Source organism: Crocuta crocuta, unplaced genomic scaffold (assembly GCF_008692635.1).
Source record: "Crocuta crocuta isolate KB4526 unplaced genomic scaffold, BGI_CrCroc_1.0 scaffold282, whole genome shotgun sequence".
Taxonomy (NCBI): Eukaryota; Metazoa; Chordata; class Mammalia; order Carnivora; family Hyaenidae; genus Crocuta; species Crocuta crocuta.
Window position 1 is genome coordinate 3,848,687 of NW_027529174.1, and position 22,225 is coordinate 3,870,911.

General features: G+C 46.1%; 1 protein-coding gene across 2 annotated transcripts in view; it reads right to left on the minus strand.

Moving 5' to 3' along the window:
• Window positions 1-308: 308 nt before the first annotated feature.
• Window positions 309-22,225, minus strand: part of PDGFRA (platelet derived growth factor receptor alpha) — a 49,956-nt gene continuing 28,039 nt past the window's right edge. For both annotated transcript variants that reach the window (XM_077757773.1, XM_077757774.1), the window contains exons 13-23: window positions 20,744-20,848; window positions 20,240-20,350; window positions 18,864-19,017; window positions 17,816-17,982; window positions 15,402-15,517; window positions 14,927-15,049; window positions 12,999-13,110; window positions 11,480-11,579; window positions 11,258-11,363; window positions 9,508-9,749; window positions 309-3,411 (exon numbers count right to left, since the gene is read on the minus strand). In XM_077757773.1, the coding sequence (XP_077613899.1) occupies window positions 3,264-3,411; window positions 9,508-9,749; window positions 11,258-11,363; window positions 11,480-11,579; window positions 12,999-13,110; window positions 14,927-15,049; window positions 15,402-15,517; window positions 17,816-17,982; window positions 18,864-19,017; window positions 20,240-20,350; window positions 20,744-20,848 (1,484 nt within the window). In that variant the 3' untranslated portion in view covers window positions 309-3,263. The remainder of the gene's footprint in view (window positions 3,412-9,507; window positions 9,750-11,257; window positions 11,364-11,479; window positions 11,580-12,998; window positions 13,111-14,926; window positions 15,050-15,401; window positions 15,518-17,815; window positions 17,983-18,863; window positions 19,018-20,239; window positions 20,351-20,743; window positions 20,849-22,225) is intronic.

The following is a 22,225-nucleotide window of genomic DNA, read 5'->3' on the forward strand; positions in this document are numbered from 1 at the left end:
TGTTTGAATCTTGTAAATGGCAAATGCACTCCTGTGCTCCTGCAGGGGAGAAAAATATGATGCAGTAAAATACTGTTCTAACAAACAAACAGTAGTGTTGAAGATGATCCAAGTGTTGGTTATCTTTAAGTTCAATTCTGTGTCTGAAAACGAACTCGCTCAAATAACGTTTATATCTTAAATTTCCTATTGGTTTCGTCAAAACCACAATATGAAGCCCTACTGAAATGCTGCTGAGAAAGTACATTGAACTGGACTGCTTTAATTTAGGTGATTCAGCTAAAAACAAAAATGCTGGGACCTTAGCATAACTTTAAATTATATAGATCATTTATTGAAATATAAAGATCTTCATTTACACGTTTTAAAACAAAAACACGAACGGGGCATTCTGTAATACATTTTTTATCAGTAGACCCTACCTATTGAGTTACTTCACAAACATTCACCACACCACTGTTTTGGAAACACTTATGCATTTTTCTCTTTATTTTTCTAAAATATAAATTTTGGACATTCAAAAGTGCAACAGTTAATGTGCCTGTGGGGAATATCACAGTCAAAAAAATATAAACAAAGGCAGTGATACAGCTTGTCATAAATGTTTTGGCAGTACTCTCCAAGTCTATAAAGAAATACATATATACATATTGATGTATAACATCATTTTATCTCACGTCCCTCTTCACAAAAATAGGACCGTTTGTACAGATTGGCAGACCACATTTTAAGGACATCACTGATCATTTAAAAAAAAAATTCACAAATTGTGTTTCTCAGGCCAGCTTTGATTGTCTTCATAAAAATAGAAAGCAGGAAGTATTGGCAAATTTTCATCTGGGGATTCTATAGGAGGCCAAAAAGGAAACAAGTCTGTGATACACTGAAAATACTGTAAAAAAAAAAATGTAGTCACACACAAACTCAGGTGGCAGTATTCATTAGGACTGGAACCTGCTTGTCTAAGAATTCTCATCCAGCCTCATGATGTCACGCAAAACTCAAAGGAACATCAAAATGCAAAGCACCGACAAAAGAAGGCTGTACAAGGGGGAGTGAGCAATAAACAGAACGCTTGAGCTGTGATTCTAGAAACACAAATGTATTTCAAGTCTAATTGGCTCTACAGAACCTAGTCAGATTTTCTTTTTTTAATTGGCCAAGCTGGCTCAGTGTTCCCACTTAGTATGAGAAAGGTGGGTAAGAGAGTTGGGGCTTGCATTGAGATTATACCAGTAGGTACTCAAGTACCTTGTCTCTGCTGCTACATCTTCCAGCACATCACCTGCGAGGAGCATGTATGGTGATTGTGGCAATCACAGCCCATGTTTCATTCATATGGTGTCGGCAATTAAGCGGGATTGCAAAGAATGCCGATGAGCCCACAGTTCATTGGATGGATGTGATGATAATTTGTCCCGTTATCTCACCCCAAAATTTCAGCAAAACTTTTTAGGTTTTTTTTTTCACCAAAATATTAACCTTGGTTATACAGAGACATGGTGCTCTGAATCGCATCCATTTTTGTACCTGCCTTTGGGGGGCTAAGGGTGGGGTGGGGGGGGGCAAGTTCAGGTCCCCCATGCAGTGGGGAGCAATGTCTTTACTTTTAGAAAGACCTGCCAAACCAAGATTGCGCTTTCTCAGCCTCAGCCGAGGCTGGAAAGTTAAATTAAGGACAGCAATTGCCAGATATACGGCATTAAATGTCACTGACCCAAAGCCAAGGATTTAAATGGTAGGCTTCCTGCATGGCTGACTTCTAGCCAAGTTCCAAATTTCAAATTATGTTTCTCATGGCAGCTTCCCATAATCCAAGCTGGTGTTTCCCAAACCTGGCTAATCAGAACAGCCAGGGAGTTTAAGAAAGGCAGGTTCCTGCTCCTAACCAGACTCAATAATTCAGAAGATCTGGGATGGGGACAGACCTAGACTCTGGTGATCCTGGTTGCAATCACATTTGGAAACAAAGGATCCAGGCTAATGCACATGCATGATTCGCTAAATAATGCCTTTATGTGCTCACAGTTTCAAACTCTTTCTTTTTGGGGTATGAGATGAAAGAAAGGGTGCTGATATTCACGGCATCCTTCTGACACTTCTAGGGTTTGTAAAACTTTGAAAACATAGATTTGGGGATCCACCAAAGTTATCACTAAACATGAAAATGATCTTGGCAAATCCAGTCTTTTTACTAATGATTGTATTTTCCACTGGGTAATAACATGACAAGTCACGTTAGGCATAGGCTTATGCCTTTAGATTGAGAGCATTTAGGATTTCGGGGTTTTGTTTCTTTCAAATCCCATTACTTCAGAGGGCAGTTAATTGTTTTTAGTACAATGGATTAGGGAACCTATTCAGTACACAGTTAAAAACATGGACTTCCTGGAACACACTACTTTTACTGTTCTCTATGTTCAACTAAATTTAATCCACTAAAGCTATTACCATATTTTATAGAGAAACATCGGTTATTTGATATAAATGTCAAAAACTGTCAAACTTGTCGCCTACTTAGTAAGAATTTTTTTTTTAATTGTGCTTTCTCTGTAGGGAAAACGTGTTACACATTACACATTTAGCATTACTGATAGCAGTAGTATTATAAACGTAGATTACAATATGAAAATGAGTTGCTGGGCTTCTAAATGACCCAAATCTAGTAAACAAGATTGGTTAATTATTATTTTTTATCTCTTTAAACTAAAAAAAAAAGTAAGATGCTATAGTACCAGTACCTTTTAAGGTTCAAAAGTGGTTTTGCATGTACTTCCCAGGAAAGGTCAACAGCAGCTGATACCAGGTTTCAAGCGGGAAGTACATGGACGGGTGGAGTGGTCTCTTCAGAAGTCCAGAGAAGACAGTTAATACAAATCTAAACACATCCTCAGTTAGAGTTATTTACATAATTACAATGCTGGAGTTTTCTCGCAAATAAAAATTGTGTATGTTGGAATCTCACCAATGCCCTTGAAACAAAAAGTTCACCTTCCGTGGCCTATTATTTCCGTGTCCATCTATCTCCCAATTTCACACGCCGCTGAGATGCTACTGAAAGTGTTGCAAGCGCAACTTCAGAAAGTTCATTCTGAAATATGCCATCCATCCGTACTTAGAAGGCTCCCTGAGGCCCTTGGCTGGGAACTTCTCTTTACACGTCATCCAAGTCCGCCTCCCAAACTTTGCATTGCAATAAAGTGGTTTTCTTAAAGGGATCCAAGGTGGCTCCAAGAGTGGTAGGTACCCCCTGAATCTGCCAGTCACAGGAAGCTGTCCTCTACCAGGTCTGAGGAGTCTATGCCAATGTCATCCATCATATCGATGTCCTCAATGGTTTCGTCCTCTCTCTTGATGAAGGTAGAGCTGCTGGAACCTGTCTCAATGGCACTCTCTTCTGAGGTCTGCGAGCTGGTGGAGGGAGAGAACAGGAAAGGTTAAGCCCGGGTACACACTGACCAGACCATGGTTTTGTGGCTAGGGCATCCCCTGCCCCCTGCAAAGGCAAAGGAGCCCTTTCTGCAAGATCCTTTGGCATTCAAACTCGGGCCATCCAATAAGGCAAGATTCTGCCACCAAGGCAGACAGCTACTCATCATCCATCACACTGCAGGGGGTCCAGTGGAAAACCAAGACCCCTCCAACCCCCATCCCAGGTCATCTTCACGCTTCAGCCTTCCTTCTCTTCCATCAAACCTTCCGGCAGAGTTGCTAACAAGCTTCACGATACTTTCCCTACTGAGTCCTAGTGGAAAGAAGTGTAAGCAGTTCCTGATCAAACAACAGAGGGGGATGAAATCAGCTGCAAACCACAGCCCAGCCACTCCTTGCTGTGAAATCTCCTAAGCGCCCAAATGGTGCTCTCAGGATCTGATCCCACACCCCTGGAATGCCTTCCTCCCCTTCCTCTTTACATCCACCCCCCACTTTCCCTGGCCCCAGTTGTGCAGCTGGTGAAGTCTCCTTACTCACGAGAGTAGTGGCTGAAAGGGAGCATCAAAAAGCTAGAAGTGGTGGTCTGGAATCATCCACCACTTAGCAGCTGTGGGAATCACATGGGTCCCTGAATCCCCTGAACTTGCTCCCTGGCTTATAAAAATGGGATGACAGGGGCACCTGGGTGGCTCATTCGGTTAAGCGTCCAACTCTTGATTCTGGCTCAGGGCATGATCTCACAGTTTGTGAGTTTGAGCCCCGCGTCAGGCTCTGTGCTGACAGCGTGGAGCCTGCTTGGGATTCTCTCTCTCCTCTCTTTCTGCCTTTCCCCACTCATGCTGTCTCTCAAAATAAGTAAAAACTTTTTAAAAAATTACATGAAATAAAATGAGATGACAACAGTGCCTGACAATATTCCTATCTGTTAGGAAGATTAAATAAGGTAGTAACCATAAGGCACAGTACCTAGAATATACTAAGTGCCCAATAAATATTAGCTATTACTATTGTTGTTATCACTCAAACTCTTACTTGAATAGGGCCTGAATATCAGATGATATCAAGAAACAGTTGTTAATTTTCTTACATGTGATCATGCTGTTATAATTATATAGGAGAATATCCTTATTCTTAGGAGATGTTCACAGGAGTTTCAAATGTTTTAGCAAGGAAAAATAAGTGGGAGTACATATGTGGTACATGTATGTCACATAGCATATGTTATTAAATATGCAGTATTGGGGCACCTGGGTGATTCAGTTAGTTAAGCATCTGACTCTTGATTTTGGCTTAGGTCATGATCTCATGGTTGGTGAGATCGAGTCCCACCCACGTTGGGTTCTGCACTGACAGTGCGGAGCCTGCTTGGGATTCTCTCTCTCCCTCTCTATCTCTCTCTCTCTCTTTCTCTGCCCCTCTCCTGCTCACACATGTCCCTGCTCTCTCTCTAAATAAACTTTAAAAAAATGTGTAGTATATATTATTATATATTACATATATACATAAAACAGGTATAAATATGTACAGTAGTTAGATAAACCACATGTGGCAAAATGTTAACAACTACTAAAGCTAAGTGGTAGATGTATTCTCTCAATTTTTCTGAACATTTAAAATTCCTCACAAAGATTTTTAGAAAAATAATTCCCCCTAGTCTCTAGCCTGTCATGGTTCCCTGTTTTCTTGTCTCTGAACTCTTGCTGGCTTATCATGATCCTGCCTTGGATTGCAAAATTTCTATATATATCTTTTTGCTCCAAGGAGGTTATCTGCTGAGAGGCAGGACCGTTGCTCTCACCGTGAGGCTGAGCCATGCTGGAGACCATGCCATTGGCTGGCCAGCCAGAGGAAGGATCTCGCACTCGGGCCGAGCAGGGGCCCTCAACCTGGCTAGCTGTTTCCTTCCCATAGGGCCTGGCCTGTCTCCTCTGCCTCTCTCCCCTCCTCTCCAGGTCAGTTCAGTTTCCAAGCAGAAAACTAAGCCTGGCAAATAGAAGCCCATGCGAAATGGTCTGCTGCCATCCACCCCAAAGGGGGCCTGGAGAGCTCTTAGCGCCTGCAGGGTTACTAGACTGAGGCTCCCTTCCACAACCCAACAGATCGGGTCCTTCCCCAGGACTGAGAGCTTCTGTCTCCATTCTTACTGTGGACGCTACCCTACCCTCGATTTACACCCTGGTCCTGGAGCCTCACTGTGAACCCAAGTCCACTTGGCTGGTCTTGAGAACCATGTTGTCCTGATGAGCTCTCTCCCTGGGAAGCCAGACCCCGTTCATGGGGCCCTGGCCAGTAGCTAGAGGCCGGAGACAACCTTTGGATGTGGCCCCAACCCAGCTGGGACCTGCAGTTAGGAGACTGCTCTGGATGCTGTGATTTGGACTAAGGCCCCCTAGATGGGGGCGAGTTCTATAGCTGAGTCTTTCAGTAGAGTCACTCCCCTTGCACTGACTTTCATGGGCCTGATACGTCCCTCTCTCCGCCAATCCCCCTCACAGATGGAAGGCAAGAGCATGGGATGGAGGAAGCTAACTTCCATGGAGACTCAGCACCAAATCAGCCCTGCCTCTTGCCAGCCTTCATGGTGCTCCCAACGCTGACGACTGGCCTTACTTCTCATTCCCAAGCCACAGTGCCCATCTCATGGCCCAGGGCCTGGCTCCTGATATTACTGACCAAGCAGCCCCAAACCCTCTATAGGGAGCAAGGCCCAGTCTTTCTCATACCCATCCCCCTCCCAAGGCCAAGCACCCAGAGCCCAAGAAGCTTCCAGGATCATCATGCTTTCCTAAACCCAGAGCAAATCAGCCCTGGGATCCCTCTTCACTATGACAGGCTGAACTGTGTCACCCCCCCACACACACAAAATTTACAAGTTAAAGCCCTCATCCCCACTGTGATTATATTGGGAGATAGGACCTTGAAGGAAGTAATTACCGTTAAATGAGGTTGTTAAAGTGAGGACCTTACCCAATAGGAATGGTGTCCTTATAAGAGGAAGACACACCTGTGATACACACACAGAAAAAGACCATGTGAGGACACATTAAGAAGATGGTCATCTGCAAGCCAAGGAAAGGAGCTTCAGGGAAAACCAAACCTGCCAACACCTTGATCTTGGACTGCCAGCCTTCAGAACTGTGAGAAAATAGATTTCTATTGTTTAGGCCCCCAAGTCCACGGTATTGTGTTACAGCAGTCCGAGCTACCCAAGGCACGCCCCACGCCCACCTGTGAGGAAGACAGCCTCAGCTGACTGGGTGTCATTTGGGACATATTCTGTACACTTAGAAGATGAAACATGTGGAGCGCCTGGGTGGCTCAGTCAGTTAAGCATCCGACTTCCACTCAGGTCATGATCTCACGGTTTGTGGGTTCAAACTCCGCGTTGGGCTCTGTGCTGACAGCTCAGAGCCTGGAGCCTGCTTCAGATTCTGTATCTCTCTCTCTCTGTGACCCTCCCCTGCTCACACTCTCTCTCTCTCTCTCTCTCTGTCAGAAATAAACAAAACATTAAAAAAAAAAAAAAGAAGATGAAATGTGTTACCCGTGCAGAGGTTCTCGTTACCTAATACAGCAACTTTCTATCAACTAGAATTGTTCTCTCCATGTAATAAACGTCAAACTCTGCAGTGCAGCCTCATGTACACCTAGAAAAGTCCTGGGCACCTTTCTTGTGTTGTTTATCAATACGATTTTCTTTGTTTAAGTTTATTTATTTATTTTGAGAGAGAGAGAGCAGGGAAGGAGCAGAGAGAGAGGGAGAGAGAGAATCCCAAGCAGGCTCCGTGCTGTGGGTACAGAGCCCAATGGGGGGCTCAAATTCATGAATGGTGAAAGCCCCTACAACTTCCTAACTTAATTTAGAAACAAAACCTTTTGGGGTGCCTGGGTGGCTCAGTGAGTTAAGTGTCTGACTCTTCATTTCGGCTCGGGTCATGATCTCATGATTCATGAGTTTGAGCCCCATGCTGGGGCTCACAGCACAGAGCCTGCTTGGGATTCTCTCTGTCCCTCCCACCTTGTTCACTGGCGATCTCTCTCAAAATAAATAAGTAAACATCAAAAAGAAAGAAAAAGAAGAAACCTTTTTATAACTGAAATAGTATTCAAAGCCCCCAAGTACAAAATAACCAACTGGATGGCAGATCTGGGATCAAGGGCTCCCAAGATCCCCAAAACTTGGAGAAACATTTTGCTAAAAGAACACAGATGTATTTTTGAAATTGTCCTGAACAAAGGTAAGTTAGAGCAGTTTGCACAATCTCTAATTCTCACAACACATTCCAAAAACAAACAAAAAAACCCCACAATTATACTTCTCTAAATTACCTGATTCACAACAAGAGCAAGGGATGTCACAATCCTAAGCCTCCAAAATAATAATGCCATGTGCTTCTGCCTAAATAATTATATGTAACTAACCAAATAAGGAAGGGGGAAAATATCCTGAATGAAGACGGAAAAAAGAGGCTCATGAGCAACTTGAACCTGAAACCAAGTCCCACTATCATCACTGTCTCCTGCCTCTCCTCAAGGACTTTGCAAAGACGGTGGAGACCAAGGACACAATCCCCTCATCTGCAGGTACAGACCAGTGGTTTTAGTCCTGGCTGCGTATTAGCATCGCCTTGGCAATAAATTAATGGATCCACGTGATGGTCAACAATGGCTGTTAATGTCACAAAAGGGGAGGCCACCAGATAGCATGCAGCTCCCGATTGAAGTACACAGCACCATCTTTGAGGCACGCTTGCCAAAAATCTAACCTGAGTCAGATCAAGCATCCAGACCACCAGTTTACAACAAATACGGGAGATCAAGCACGCGAAGACACACTACAGGATGCAATCAACAAAACTCTGAATGTGGGAACATTACAGGCAAACGCTCCCAGTTCTTCATAAATGCTATGCAAGTAGGGTAGGTAAAACGGGGCAGGGCAAACGTATAGAGACATAGCAACTGAAGGCCATGCGTGACTCTTAATTTGGCTCTCAATTAGAGCAAAACAAATGCAAAATAATACTAATCAGAGTGTCAGGGAGATTTGAACACTGGATATCTGATGCCCCTAACAATTTATTGTCAGTTGGTGGAGGAGGGGGGAGATAATGGTATCATAAGTTATTTTTAACAACTCCAGTTATTTTTTTCAGTAGAGTCTTAGGGGACCTGGGTGGCTCAGTTGGTTAAGCACCTGACTCATGCTTTCAGCTCAAGTCATGATCTCACAGTCTGTGGTACTGAGCCCTATGTCGGGCTCCACGATGATACGTGGAACCTATTTAGGATTCTCTCTCCTTGCTCTCTCTGTCCCTCCCTGGCTCATGTTCTCTCTCTGTCATGCTCAAAATAAATAAAAGTTAAAAATTTTTTAAATAGAGCCTTTATCTTTTAAAGGCACATAATGGAATATTTATGGGTGAAATGACGATGTCTAGGATTTGCTTCTAAATAATCCAAGGAGAGTAGTCGTGGAATGGATATGGCTATTCATGCATTCTGGCCATGGATTCATGGACACTCAAACTGGGAGACGGATTCACTGGCAGGTCCCTGTGTGACTTGAGCTGGGCATGTTGGACGTGTCCATTATACAAAGTTAAAAAAAGAAAGAATAAATCAGCCAGGAAGCGCCTGCGTCCCATTCTCAGAGATTCTAACTTGCTGGTCTGGGTGAAGTGTGTAGATGGCTTTTCAAGTCTCCCCAGGTGATCCAAACTTGTAGCTCAGGTTAAGATCCACTGATGCAGCATCAAACAGCCCAGTCTAGCCTCGCTCTCAACTTTCTCCTCTATCCCATGACCAGTGTAGAAAATAGCAAGAGAGGCTTATAGTATCTCAATAGTCAGGGCTGCTGCCAGTCTGATCAAACCACCTGAGGACTCAGGTCAAAGGACTCAGGCCTGCCCTATACCTCCCACAGCCCCACTGCACAGGTATGAGGATCATCCAGGAAGCATTTACAAAAGGAAACAGAACCCTTGGGGACTCTGCCACCTGATACACTGCAGTCGCCAGGGCAACAGCTGCCCTCCTTCAGGAGTGCTGGGGGGCACAGGGGAGCTCTACCTGTGCCTGTTCCTCTTGCCCAGGTCCTCCTCCTCAGGAACAGGGTCGATGTCGGGCAGAGGGATGATGTAGCCACTGTCTGCACTCAGCCTCTGCTCGTCCAGGCTGCCTTCCCAGTCCTTCAGCTTGTCTTCCTCGTGTTTGTAGGTGACGCCAATGTAGGCATTGTCTGAGTCCACGCGCATGCGCGCCACGGCAGGGTGGTCGCTCTTCAGGAAGTCCAGGTGAATCTTTTCGTAACTCTGCAGATATGCGTTTCACATGGTTAACCAAGTGTCACCCACTGAACTGCAACAAGGATGCTCAGAACTAGTATTTAACCGGCTGTGTTTCCAAGCTATCCCACAGATGTGGGATTGAGATAACTGACGCGAGTCAGCTGTCAACTGTCACATCCCAGGGATGGGGATGCGGGGAAAGGACCACTGATGGCAGAGATCTCCTGCCATTCTGCCAATGAGAGCTCTCATTCTCCTTAAGGTACAGTAAGCCCTGGGGCGCCTGGGTGGCTCAGTGGGTTAAGCGACCGACTCTTGATTTTGGCTCAAGTTATGATCTTGGGGTGAGTGAATTTGAGCCCTGCATAGTGCAGAGCCTGCCTGGGATTCTCTCTCTCTCTCTCTCTCTCCCTCTTCCTCTCTCTCTCTCTCTCACCCTCTGCCCCTCCCCTACTCTCTCTGTCTCTCTCAAAATACATAAACTTTTTTTTAAAAAAAGATACAATGAGCCCCTTCACTGAGTCAGTAGCTATGACTGTGCCCTGCCCCCACCTCCAAGCACACACACTCCCTTCTCTGGGACTAGCAGGGACCCTTCTGGTCCCAATACGTAGTCTCTTCAGGGCTTGGATGGGTCCCAATAAGAGGGGACAAGGACTTCCATTGGGAGCACCACCCCGGAAACCTTCCTGATCCCTAAATGTTGGAGAAATCTAACTCAAAACTTACAGAATCTTTGATCTAAAAAGACCTCATTTTCACGACCAGCCAGGGCACCTTTGACTGACCTACCATTAATTTCCTTTTGCCTCCTCACTGCCTCACTTATGGGAGTTGTAATGGGCAGTGAATTAATCCATAGACACAAATATTTAATGCCCAGTCTGGCGCGCAACCACTTAGCATTGCTCCTCTTTGAGAAGAACAGGCAATACACATGAAGACTCTATGAACTGACGAATCTGAATCTTGAAAATTGAATTTATTATACAACTGAGTCTGGGTCTCCTTCACAGCATCTCAGCAGAAAGTTGTTTCCTTTATTAACATATCCTCCTTGGCTCCATGAAATTACATTTGTTCCTTCGAACAATGCTTCCTATGCTGCAAAAAAACGGCTGGAGCCACAGATAACAGCTGAGGCTGCTCCTTGCAGTCAGCTGGTAAAAGCCAATTTCACATGGATTTAAGTGCATTCAAATTAGCGATTTAATGGCTGTGGATGCCCTGAGACTTCTAACTGCACGGTAGCTTCAGATACTCAAACATCTGGAGAATAAAGTGCTTACAGGTGTTGTACACTTGAGATGAAAGGGGAGCCCTGAGCACTGGGGAGGGTTTGCACTCATCATTGCTACCAGAGACCCGGGGAGTCCTCCATGAAAGCCACTGGATCAAACAATCTTGTTCCCCCTTTGAAAATGCTCCTTTAAAACAGTGTTGCACTGTGCCACTCACTCGCATAACTGCCAGCTACTGACTTCTCCCTTCGCCCATTCCTTTCCACCCATCTTGGAGGGGCCCAGACGAACCTTCTTATACTGTCCTGGCAACAGATTCTCCACAATCTCACTCAGGTGGTAAAAGGAGGGTCTCTTCTCCGGCTCACTGTGCCAGCACTTGACCATGATTTCATAGCTGCAGAAACACACAACTCCAAGTGGGCACAGGGAAGAGTGTCAGGGCACCCCCCCCCCAGCCCACAGACCCGCTGGGCATGGGCACAAGGCGCACAAGAAGGGGAGGAGCCTCACACTTCACTGGTGGCGTGGTCAGGCTTGGCCATCCGGTATCCGCTCTTGATCTTGTTGTAGAAAGTGGAATCCACCATCATGCCAGGGTACGGTGTGCCCCCTGAAAACCAAAGGAAACAACCAGGATTTAACAGGCGTGTGGTACCCGGCTGAGACATTTGGGGTGACACAGAACCTACAGACACATTTGGGGAACCCCACTTGAAGTTCTGGTTCTTGCAAGGAAATTAAGGGTTACCATCCCTTTGATTTCACGGGCTTGCCCAAATCGTAAATGTAACCAGGACTTTGGGGTTGGTCAAGTCCAGACACCCTAGGCAAAGATTCTTAGGAATCTTAGGAAAAGCACAAAAGTGTTTTTCAGTGTTTCTGATCATTGGATCTACATATATAAAGCAAAATAGAAAAGGAAGAGAAATTCTCAATCATTGAAGCCAAAAAAAATCATTTTCACCAAAAATGTTCAATAATTAGAGCAAAGGTCAAAGCTGAGGCTTGAAATCTCTAGATAATTCTCTGCTTTCAAGAGACTTTTGAGAGCCTCAGTTAAGCCACCCACTGGGATGATCCAGTGATATCCAAGCAGGGACAACTGGGATCAGGCAGGGAAGAAACCCTTTACTACCACATTAAGGTAACCAAACTCACGGAACATTTCAGGCTTCCAAAACGACTCCAGGACTCCTTCCCCTTTCTCTTCCATTACAGGTTTAAGTCAGCACCACCCTGCTTACTGCTACGCGTTAAGTCTTATCTCCCCGGATAAACTGTCGGAGGCCAGGGTCATGAATCGCTCCTCCCTCGCGGCCCTCACCTGGCACACAGGGTACCTGTGTCCTCTGGGACTGGTGACTGACTACCTGAATGCCTAGAAGGCCCTTCTCCTCCAGAGTGACAACCGGGAAGAGGAGTCACATCCTTTTCCTCGCCACACTTCTTTTCACCTGAGCCTCGATCACCACTGCTGAACCCACTTAACCCAGAGACGCAGTGAAAAAGCAGCTGGAGGGGTGCCGGGGTGGCTTAGTTGGTTAAGCGTCCGACTTCAGCTCAGGTCATGATCTCACGGTTTGTGGGTTCGAGCCTCGCATCGGGCTCTGTGCTGACAGCTAGCTCAGAGCCTGGAGCCTGTTTCAGATTCTGTGTCTCCCTCTCTCTCTGACCCTCCCCTGCTCACGCTCTCTCTCTCTCAGAAATAAATTAAAAAAGAAGAAGAAGAAAAAGCAGCTGGAGAGTGGGTGTCCTTAGGAACATTTCTAGTGGGAGAGAGTCATTCTAGCATAGCCCAAAGGAGAGGAGGGGCAAAGGCCAGACATGAGGGTGCCGACCCCCAAAACTCAGTCTGCAGGGGCAGACACCAGACACCGGGAGTGTGCGTTGTGTGACTTAATCCGCTGCAGCGCACTTGACTCACAGCAGGTATCCCAACATCACTTACACCCTAGAGCCTGGAAAACACAGGGTTTCCCTCCCAGTGTTGTTCCAGAACAACCCTAAGGAGGAGACGTCGGGCCCATACCGAGGGAAAAGATCTCCCAGAGCAGAATGCCATAAGACCAGACATCACTCAGCGTGGTGTAGAGGTTGTCAAAGATGCTCTCGGGAGCCATCCACTTCACAGGGAGAAAGGTCTGCATGGAAAGAGGGAGGAAATTAAACCCAGCACACGCACCAATGATCTACAGCGGCAGAAATAGGAGGGGCTCTTTTTGGACCAACAATAACTTGCACTAATAATCTTGTCACACAAGTATCTCCTTGTGTTTTTTGTTCAGTGCTGTGTTCTCCACACTCATAAGAGTGCCTGGTACCTAGTGGGTTCTCGATAAATACTTCATGAATGATGGATAATCGATGGTGCCTCTTAGGTCCTTCCAAGGAGTAACATTTAAAAATATTTAATCCCGAAGGTTTTACCCAAAAAGTGAGAGCCTTGACTGGACCAGTCTCCTACTTGCAGGTGTTCCTAGGAACAAAATTGAAAACAGATCCAGGGATCTGAGAACCAATTACATTTTTGAACTTTAAGAAATTCATTTCCTACCCCTATAAGGAGTATGACATTATGGTAATGTTGCAGCCTCTTTTGGGAAGCTGTACAAACTCCAGTGGAAATACTAAACTGAGACAGATATATAATATAAAGTGACCACATTAGCATCCTCCAGCCTTCTGAGATTCATGGGGAGATCACAGATTCATCAACTTTTTTTTAAATGTTTGTTTATTTTTGAGAGAGACAGAAGATGAGCAGGGGAGAGGCAGAGAGAGACAGAGACACAGAATCCAAAGCAGGCTCCAGGCTCTGAGCTGTCATCACAGAGCCTGATGCAGGGCTTGAACCCATGAACTGTGAGATCGTGACCTGAGCTGAAGTTGGATGCTTAACCAGCTGAGTCACCCAGATGCCCCAACTTTTTAAGCAGGTGAGAAATTGGCTTCACCGAAGTCCACTGTATTGCTCAGGGTGCCTGAAGCTACAGATCATAGTCATACACGGAACCAGGGCACAGACCCGTGGCCTTTTGTGGGTGGATACAGCACCCCACGCTGTCTCACAACCATTGCAGTGGGGTGATTTGGAATTGTACCTATAAGTGTCAAATGCATCCTAAGCTACTGCATCTGCTTCGAGGTGGAAGGGGTGGGGAGAAAGACTATCTTTAAGGAAATTGTGCCTCTAGGATCTATGAACTCAAATGGTCACATTTTAGAGGTCACAGACATCATCTGCAAATTTGATAAAAGTCAGAGATGCTCTCTTTGGAAATGAATGCAGGTACACAGGCACACGTGATTTACATATTAAGAGCTAACACCTGCTGAGTGCTCTTGTGTGCCAGGCACTGTCCTAAGCATTTGACATTAAAGTCACTGACTGAATTGCCCAGGGCAACCCAGGAGATAGGCCTATTATCAGGTCACTGTGACCAACAGCGAAACCAAGATACAGAATGGTCAAGTAACTTGCCCCAAACCCCCACAGTAGTTAAGTGCTGGTGGCAGTACTCACACCCAGGCAGTCTGGCTGCAGACCTTGTGCTTTTTATACCAATCCCAGAAGCTCATTTACGGATCTCATAGACTCCACATTGAAAATATGAACACTGGGGGCGCCTTGGTGGCTCAGTTGGTTAAGCATCTGGCTTTTGATTTTGGTTCAGGTCACGATCTCATAGTTCATGGGATTGAGCCCATCGTCAGGCTCTGCACTGACTGTGGAGCCTGCCTGGGATTCTCTCTCCCTCTCTCTCTCTCTTTTTATCTGCCCCTCCCCCACTTGTACATGCACATGTGCATGCTCTTTCTCTCAAAATAAATAAATGAACTTTAAAAAAAAAAAAAGCTAAAAAAAAACATAGACACTGAATGGCCAGAAGCAACGCCTAGTTTCAGAGCTTCAGCGAGGAAAGAGGAGCGAGTCAAATGAGGGGAAAGAGCACGTACACTGCCTTTGGACACGTAGTTTGAATCATGCATGATGTCCCTGGCCAGGCCGAAGTCACAGATCTTCACGATTTTCCCTTGTGCCAGAAGGACGTTTCGAGCAGCCAGGTCCCGGTGGACACACTGTGTGGGAAGGGAAGAAACAACAGACACTGTCCATCGGCCACCAGACAACGTCACCCCTGCCAAGACTGGCCACCTCGTGGCGGGGCCTGGAGCTGCCTGGGACACCTCAGGGAGGCTGTCCTGGCGCTAAGAGCTCCCCTCCTCCAGGCTCTCATCCCAGCCACTCCCACGAAGGAGAACGCTGTGGAGCAGTTAGATGCCTAATGATACCGGACTCCCCACTCCGCTTCAGGGAAAAGGAAGGGAAAAGCAGCCATTGCTACAAGCCTCTCCCAGACCATCCACGCTCACCTCACTCTGACCCTGTGGCCTGGGTCTACAGAGGACTCTGTTTCAGGAACACACTCACATTTTTGGAAGCCAAAAATTCCATTCCTCGTGCAACTTGATAGGTAAAGCTCAACAAATCCAGCAAAGTCAGGCCTTCTGAGTTATCATCCGAAAGGAGGTTTTTGACTTCTGAGTCTGCAAGGAAAGGAATGAAGCGTGTTGGTGCTGGAGGACGGCGTGAAACATCACCCACTGGGGGGCTCCCGCAGGGCCCACACTTGCGCAGGCTTGTCCAAAGAACGTATCTAAAATTATTTTCCTAGAGTGTTTCCAGACCTCGCAGGTGGGTACATAAACCACGCAGAGGTTCTACCGTTAAAAAGAAATATATCCACAGAAATACATATCTGGTGTGTGAGTGTCTGTGTGTGTGTTTGTGTGTGTGTTCATAAGGACCAGTCTAATGGGGGTCTCACACATATTGTGTTGTTTGCCTCCCAGATTTCTTTTTTAACCTTAGTAAGTCACCTCAATCACCTCTAAAACACACATGCACACACATGCAAATACAAAATCCTCCGTGATGAACATACACGAGGGCCCTTTGAGAAATAGCTTCTGGGGCGCCTCGGTGGCTCAGCCGGTTAAGCATCTGACTTTGGCTCAGGTCATGATCTTGCAGTTCGTAGTTCAAGCCCTGTGTCAGGCTCCATGCTGACAGCTCAGAGCCTGGAACCTGCTTCGGATTCTGTGTCTCCCTCTCTCTCTGCCCCTCCCCCGCTCACACTCTGTCTCTCTGACTCTCTCTGTCTCTCTCTCTCTAAAAAATAAACATTAAAAAATAAAAGGAGCTTCTAAGAATCGCCTTTCTCTTTTCCTTTGAAAGCCACCTTCATAGTATTTGGCTTCTTTCCTGAATAAAAGCAAGTCGCAGCCAGACTAGAGGGAACAATCTTCAAGGTCAGTGCCAATGACTTTGGGTTTAGCTCCTTTTGTAACTTGTCCACTTTGCCCAGTTAGTCCCATCTGGAAGGGTCCCAGGGTTTTCGAGGAAGGAGCTAATCTAGGCCAGCAGTTCCCACTGCTTTTTGAACATTTTCAGGCAAGTGAAGAGTCGCTGCAACCATTCATATTTTCCCAGCCAGCCAGGAGAAGGCCAGAAAGCAGGGCATGCCAGCCAACAGGGCCCGGGCTGAGCATGAATCAGGCTCCCCTGAAATCTGGAGCCCGGTCCAGCCTGGGAAGCAACGTAAACTATTTTTAACAATACGGGAGGGGAGAGGAAACGCTGGTTCCGACAGCTCTCATTGGCTAATCTTTGAAAAGGGCTTGGAAGGTTCCCCATTTGGCAATGAGAAGAGAATGAAACTTGGAACTGCAGCAACGGAAAATATTCTCGTGGACGGAGCTTTGCGAAACAAGCATATTCTTTTTTTAAATGGATCTGCACCTTTCACTTAAGAACCCTGCCGGCGTTCAGAGCATATCAGGGATTTTCAAAATAATTTCCATGGCCGCTCAACCCTTTTTTGCACTGGCTTTTTTGCAATGACACAAAATCGAGAGACTGGTCAACCGCAGACCCAGCAGGACGGGACATCCTCCCCACTCCAAGCCCGGGATTAGATGGGAATCTGGAAGGGCCTCCCAGCAGCAGAAGTGGGGTGGTCCATCTGCTGTGGGCATCAGCTAGGCGCCCTGGAGTTCATGAGCCAATGCCACCGTGCCACATGTGCATCTGTTTTGAAAGATTAGACAGATCTTCCCTCAAACAACATCCGTAGAAACACCCACACCCTTGTCAGAAAATATAACCTCAAACTGTCTGCCTTCCTGCTTTCAGCACAAAGTGGATATTAGCAAAGCCAAAAGCAGGGGTTACTGAACTCATCGATATCAGAGACTGATATGATTAAAAATTTTTAATATTGGGAACCAATATAAAGAAGCCAACTTTCAATTTTGCCAAGTGGGGGCACTAAGGGAAAAAAATCTCAATTATTCCCGTACTTTCATTAAACACCCATACACACACAAACACCAAAAAAAGGAAGATCGTCATATCAGACTAAATAATTCCTTAAAGGTTTTGCATTTAAAGTAAAAAAAATGCATTGCATTAAGTCCGTCTTTTTCCTTTTTATTCAAGTCACAACCCACCAAGTTCTGAAAACATGTCAGAGCCCCACATGTGTAGCCCTGCATTTAGGGACCACAGCCTGGCAGTCTGACTTAACACGCCTGCTCACCTTCCCCTGAGAATTTTACCGCTATCCGAAAATAGAGCATTCCTATGAAATCCTTCGCAAGCCAAAATGGCGTAAAGCAAAGAAGCAAATCCTCTTTGGATTTCTTTCAGTAAGTGAACACAAATACTAACGGAGGTCTTTCACAAAAGCAGAGGGCCATGAACAAAACTCTCGGAGAGCAGGGGAAACCTGTATCATTACCAAGCCACTAGAAGATGCAAAGAGTGGGCGTTGACACTTTTACCTAACATAGATTTCTTCTTATACGAGGCTGGGCGATCATACAGCGATCGCTGGATGTCCGAGTATTTAGAAACCTCTTTCCTTTCCAGCATGGGGACGTACTGTGTGGTATCAGCCTGCTTCATGTCCATGTAGTCACCATTGTTTTCAAAAGACAAGATAACATAACTGGAAAAACAGAAAAAGCAACCTTATTCAGGGTGCCTCCCTGGAGTGGTCATTCAACATTCAGTAGATGATGAGCAGGTGCCTACAGTGTTCAAGGTAGGGTGGTGGGTAGGGGGGCAGCAGGGGTGAGCAAAAGCGAAACCAATGGGCACCTTTCACGTGGGGTAGTCTGACGGGTGAGAGGAGCATTAGTCAATAATCGCACAAATACGTGGATCATCTACTCAGGTGTGTCTGTCTTTATTCTTGCTCCGTTTTACAAGAAACAGGCCACAAACCCGGACCATGCGACCACATGGCTTGGGCAGGTGCTTCCTGCTACTCAATAAATTTAGTGCCAATTTGGTGTCCATCTAGTAACTCAATACAAAAAGGAACTTGTACTTTCTAATCATACAGAACTTTAAATCTACAGAGATCTATATAAGTTCCTACAGGTAAGATCACTACCACTGGCTTGATGTATAGGCCCGGGTTCAGCAAGGACCCGTATCTCAAACTTGGAGATCCTCATACGGCTTCTCACAAGATGCGATCACTGAGGCATCCCTGGCCAGAGCCGCAATTACAGGTCTTAAGTGGAATTCGCATAAGCAGCAAACTGGCCCCCAGAATGAGTCCAACTTTTGTTTCCATTCAAACCTCTCAGTGAGGCCTCCTCATGTGGTATCTGGTCCAAAACATCGGCACCATGTCATGGGCTGTACCAGTATGTACCGGCACGTGTCACAGGATGTACAGATGTGTCACGGGATGATGGGCAGGGGAGCGGGACTCTTGCCATCTGTAGGCATTGGATCTGCAGACGTGGATTCTATCAGGACATGGGTTCTCTCCCCTTGTAATGCAGTGGTTCACAGCAATGTGCCCACTGCACCTACCTCCGTGTGCTTTCATCAGCAGGGTTCAACCCAAAAATGTCCAACTCTTTCTTTGGCTTCTCTGGATGTCGGCTCAGGAAGCTGTCCCTATTCTTATGCAAATAGTTGACCAAATCCCCGTAGAAGCAGTACTCCGTAATGATGTAAATAGGGCCTGTGGGAACCAAAACCAGGTAAGAAATGGGTATGAAGTAGGGAGATTCCTCAAAAAATTAAAAGCAGAACTCCCCTATGACCCAGCAACTGCACTACTAGATATTTATCCAAGGGACATAGGTGTGCTGTTTCGAAGGGACACATGCATTCCAATGTTTACAGCAGTGCTATCGACAATAGCTAAAGTATGGAAAGAGCCCAAATGTCCATCAACAGATGAATGGATAAAGAAGATGTGGGGTGTGTGCATGTATACATATATATGTTTATACATATATATATACATACATACAAAGGAGTATTACTCAGCAATCAAAAAGAATGAAATCTTGCCATTTGCAACTACATGGATAGAACTAGAGGGTATTATGCTAAGTGATATTAGTCAGAAAAAGGCAAATATCATAGGACTTCACTCACATGAGGACTTTAAGATACAAAACAGATGAACATAAGGGAAGGGAAGCAAAAATAATATAAAAACAGGGAGGGGGACAAAAACATAAGAGCCTCTTAAATATGGAGAACAAACAGAGGGTTACTAGAGGGGTTGTGGGAGGGGCTGGGCTAAATGGGTAAGGAATCTACTCTTGAAATCACTGTTGCGCTATATGCTAACTACCTTGGATGTAAATTAAAAAAATTAATAAAAAAAGAAATGGGTATGAAAATGAAGAACAGAAAAGCCATGAAATGTTGTTTGCACTGGCGAGAGGTACCGCTCAAATACAATGAGCTCCCATTCAGTGGAATCCAGGCAACTCCATTCCCAGGACTTATACTTGTGGGCATGTTTGGAGGAAGAGAGGGAGGGTTTTAATAAGCCTGGACAGGGGCGCCTGGGTGGCTCAGTTGGTTAAGCATCTGACTCTTGATTTTGGCTCAGGTCATAATCTCATAGTCATGAGATCACTTGGGATGTGCTCTCTCTCTCTCAAAAGAAGTAAACTTTTAAATGAAATTTAAAAAAGGGGTGCCTGGGTGGCTCTGTCAGTTGAGCGTCCAATTTCAGCTCAAGTCATGATCTCTCAGTTCGTGGGTTCGAACCCCGTGTCGGGTTCTGTGCTGACAGCTCGGAGCCTGGAGTCTGCTTTGGATTCAGTGTCTCCCTCTCTCTCTCTGCCCCTCCCCTACTCACTCTCTGTCTCTTTCTCTCAAAAATAAATATTTTTTAAAAAGTTAAAAAAAAAAGATCCCCACTCCCGGGTCAGGAAGCCTACCTGACTTGGTACAGGCCCCCAGCAAGTTCACAATGTTTAAATGCGGCCCCAGGTGAGTCATTATCTTCAGTTCCGACATGAGAGCTTGTTTCTCACTGGATCTGGCTGTGGCTGTTAAGGAAATAAATCACGTATCAGTTCAACTGATTTGCTTCCCAGAAAAAGCCAGCAATATGGCTTTAATCCTGTGATTGGATATCATTTTATTTAGCGAGAGTCTGAAAGAGAAACACATGGTGACTTGGTCTAGACTCTAATCACTAATCCCTAGTCTTTGGGGTAAAAAAAAAAAGTCACCAAAAATAACAACTCTTGATTTTCCAACATATAGGCAACAAGAATAATTTAAATAACCAGACTGAGAAAAGAGTCTAACTACTCATGAAGCCTAGAGTCGAAAGAACCAAGATCTAGTCCTAAATCTGGCATTTACTGGTTGTGTGGTTTTGAGTGATTCACTTACTATCTCCATGTTCCAAAAAAATCCCGGGATGGGGCACTTACGTTTTAGCATCTTCACTGCCACTTTCATGACAGGCTGGGACCGGCTCAATCCGTAGGCAGTTCCTTCGACCACTTTCCCAAAGGCCCCCGATCCCAGGATGCGACCTGCGGGCAATTAGCACCGTTAACTCGGGCAGACCGTGGCGTCCGCTCAGCTCCATTCACCATGGCCAGCACTCTCAGGGACACAGTGAGGATCGTCCTGCGAGTGTGGAGTCGGCGTCATGATCCCTCCAAGTCATGTCAAGACAAGAACCGAGCCCACAGAGAAGGAAATGGGCGCAACTGCTTTTGTCAAATAACATTTGCAAGGGAAAGGAAAACACAGGCAGGAACGAGGAGGGTGCAGCCCTCCCTGGGGCGAGTGTCCTGTCTGCCAGCTGCAGCGCCGGGCCAGACCGCAGGCTCCCATGTGCTCGTTTCCCGTGGCTCCCACCCAAACCCCCTGCCTCGCTACCCTTCTGTTCTCCACAGGCATCTTTTGCACCAGTAAGTCCTTATCCGCTGGAAATACTGCAGCGTTCAAGAGATCACTGATTCCAAGGAGTGACGAAGTAAACCTCAGGCTGGTGTCCTTGCTACCTGCTTGTCAGAAAGCCCAGGCACGACAAAGGCTAACCATGCCCTGGAAGCAAAAGGAAATGCAAGCTGCTGACCCCACTCTTAAAGAGCGCGCCGTCTAAGTTCTTTTTAATGTTTACTTTTTGAGAGAGAGAGAAAGAGAGAGACAGAGTGCGAGCCGGGGAAGGGCAGAGAGAGGAGATACAGAATCTGGGGCAGACTCCAGGCTCTGAGCTGTCAGCACAGAACCCAAGGCAGGGCTTGAACCCACAAGCGCAAGATCATGACCAAGATCGTAACTGACTGAGCCACCCAGACGCCCCAAAGAGCTCACAGCCTCAAAGGAGAGCTTCCCAGAGTGGCCAGTCTCACCACGCAGAGCCAAGCCAGCCAAAGACTCACCTCATAAGGGACTAAGAGCCAGAAGTAACTTTTTTTTTTTTTAATATTTATTTATTCTGTGAGAGAGGGAGCACACGTGCTAGCAGGGTAGGGGCAGAGAAAGGGGGAAAAGAGAGAGAGATTCCCAAGCAGGCTCTGCACCGTTAGCACAGAGCCTGACGCGGGGCGTGAACTCACAAACCGTGGTATCATGACCTGAGCCAAAATCGAGAGTTGGACGCTTAACCTACTGAGCCCCCCAGGCGCCCTCGGCCAGCAGTAACTCTGACTGAATGTTTGCACTGTCGGAAGCTTCCCTAGCACCTTGGGTATACACAGGAGCAGAGAGACACAGAAATGCCTCTTAGCATCTTAGGGATGTCACCCTCTTCCCCCACATTTTATTACTTTAAGTCCCTCATCCCTTTCTGTAAAATCGGGGGGGGGGGGGGGGGAAGGGGGGGATGGGCATGGAGGAGGGCACTTGTGGGGATGAGCACTGGGTGTTATGTGGAAAGTAATTTGACAATAAACTATTTG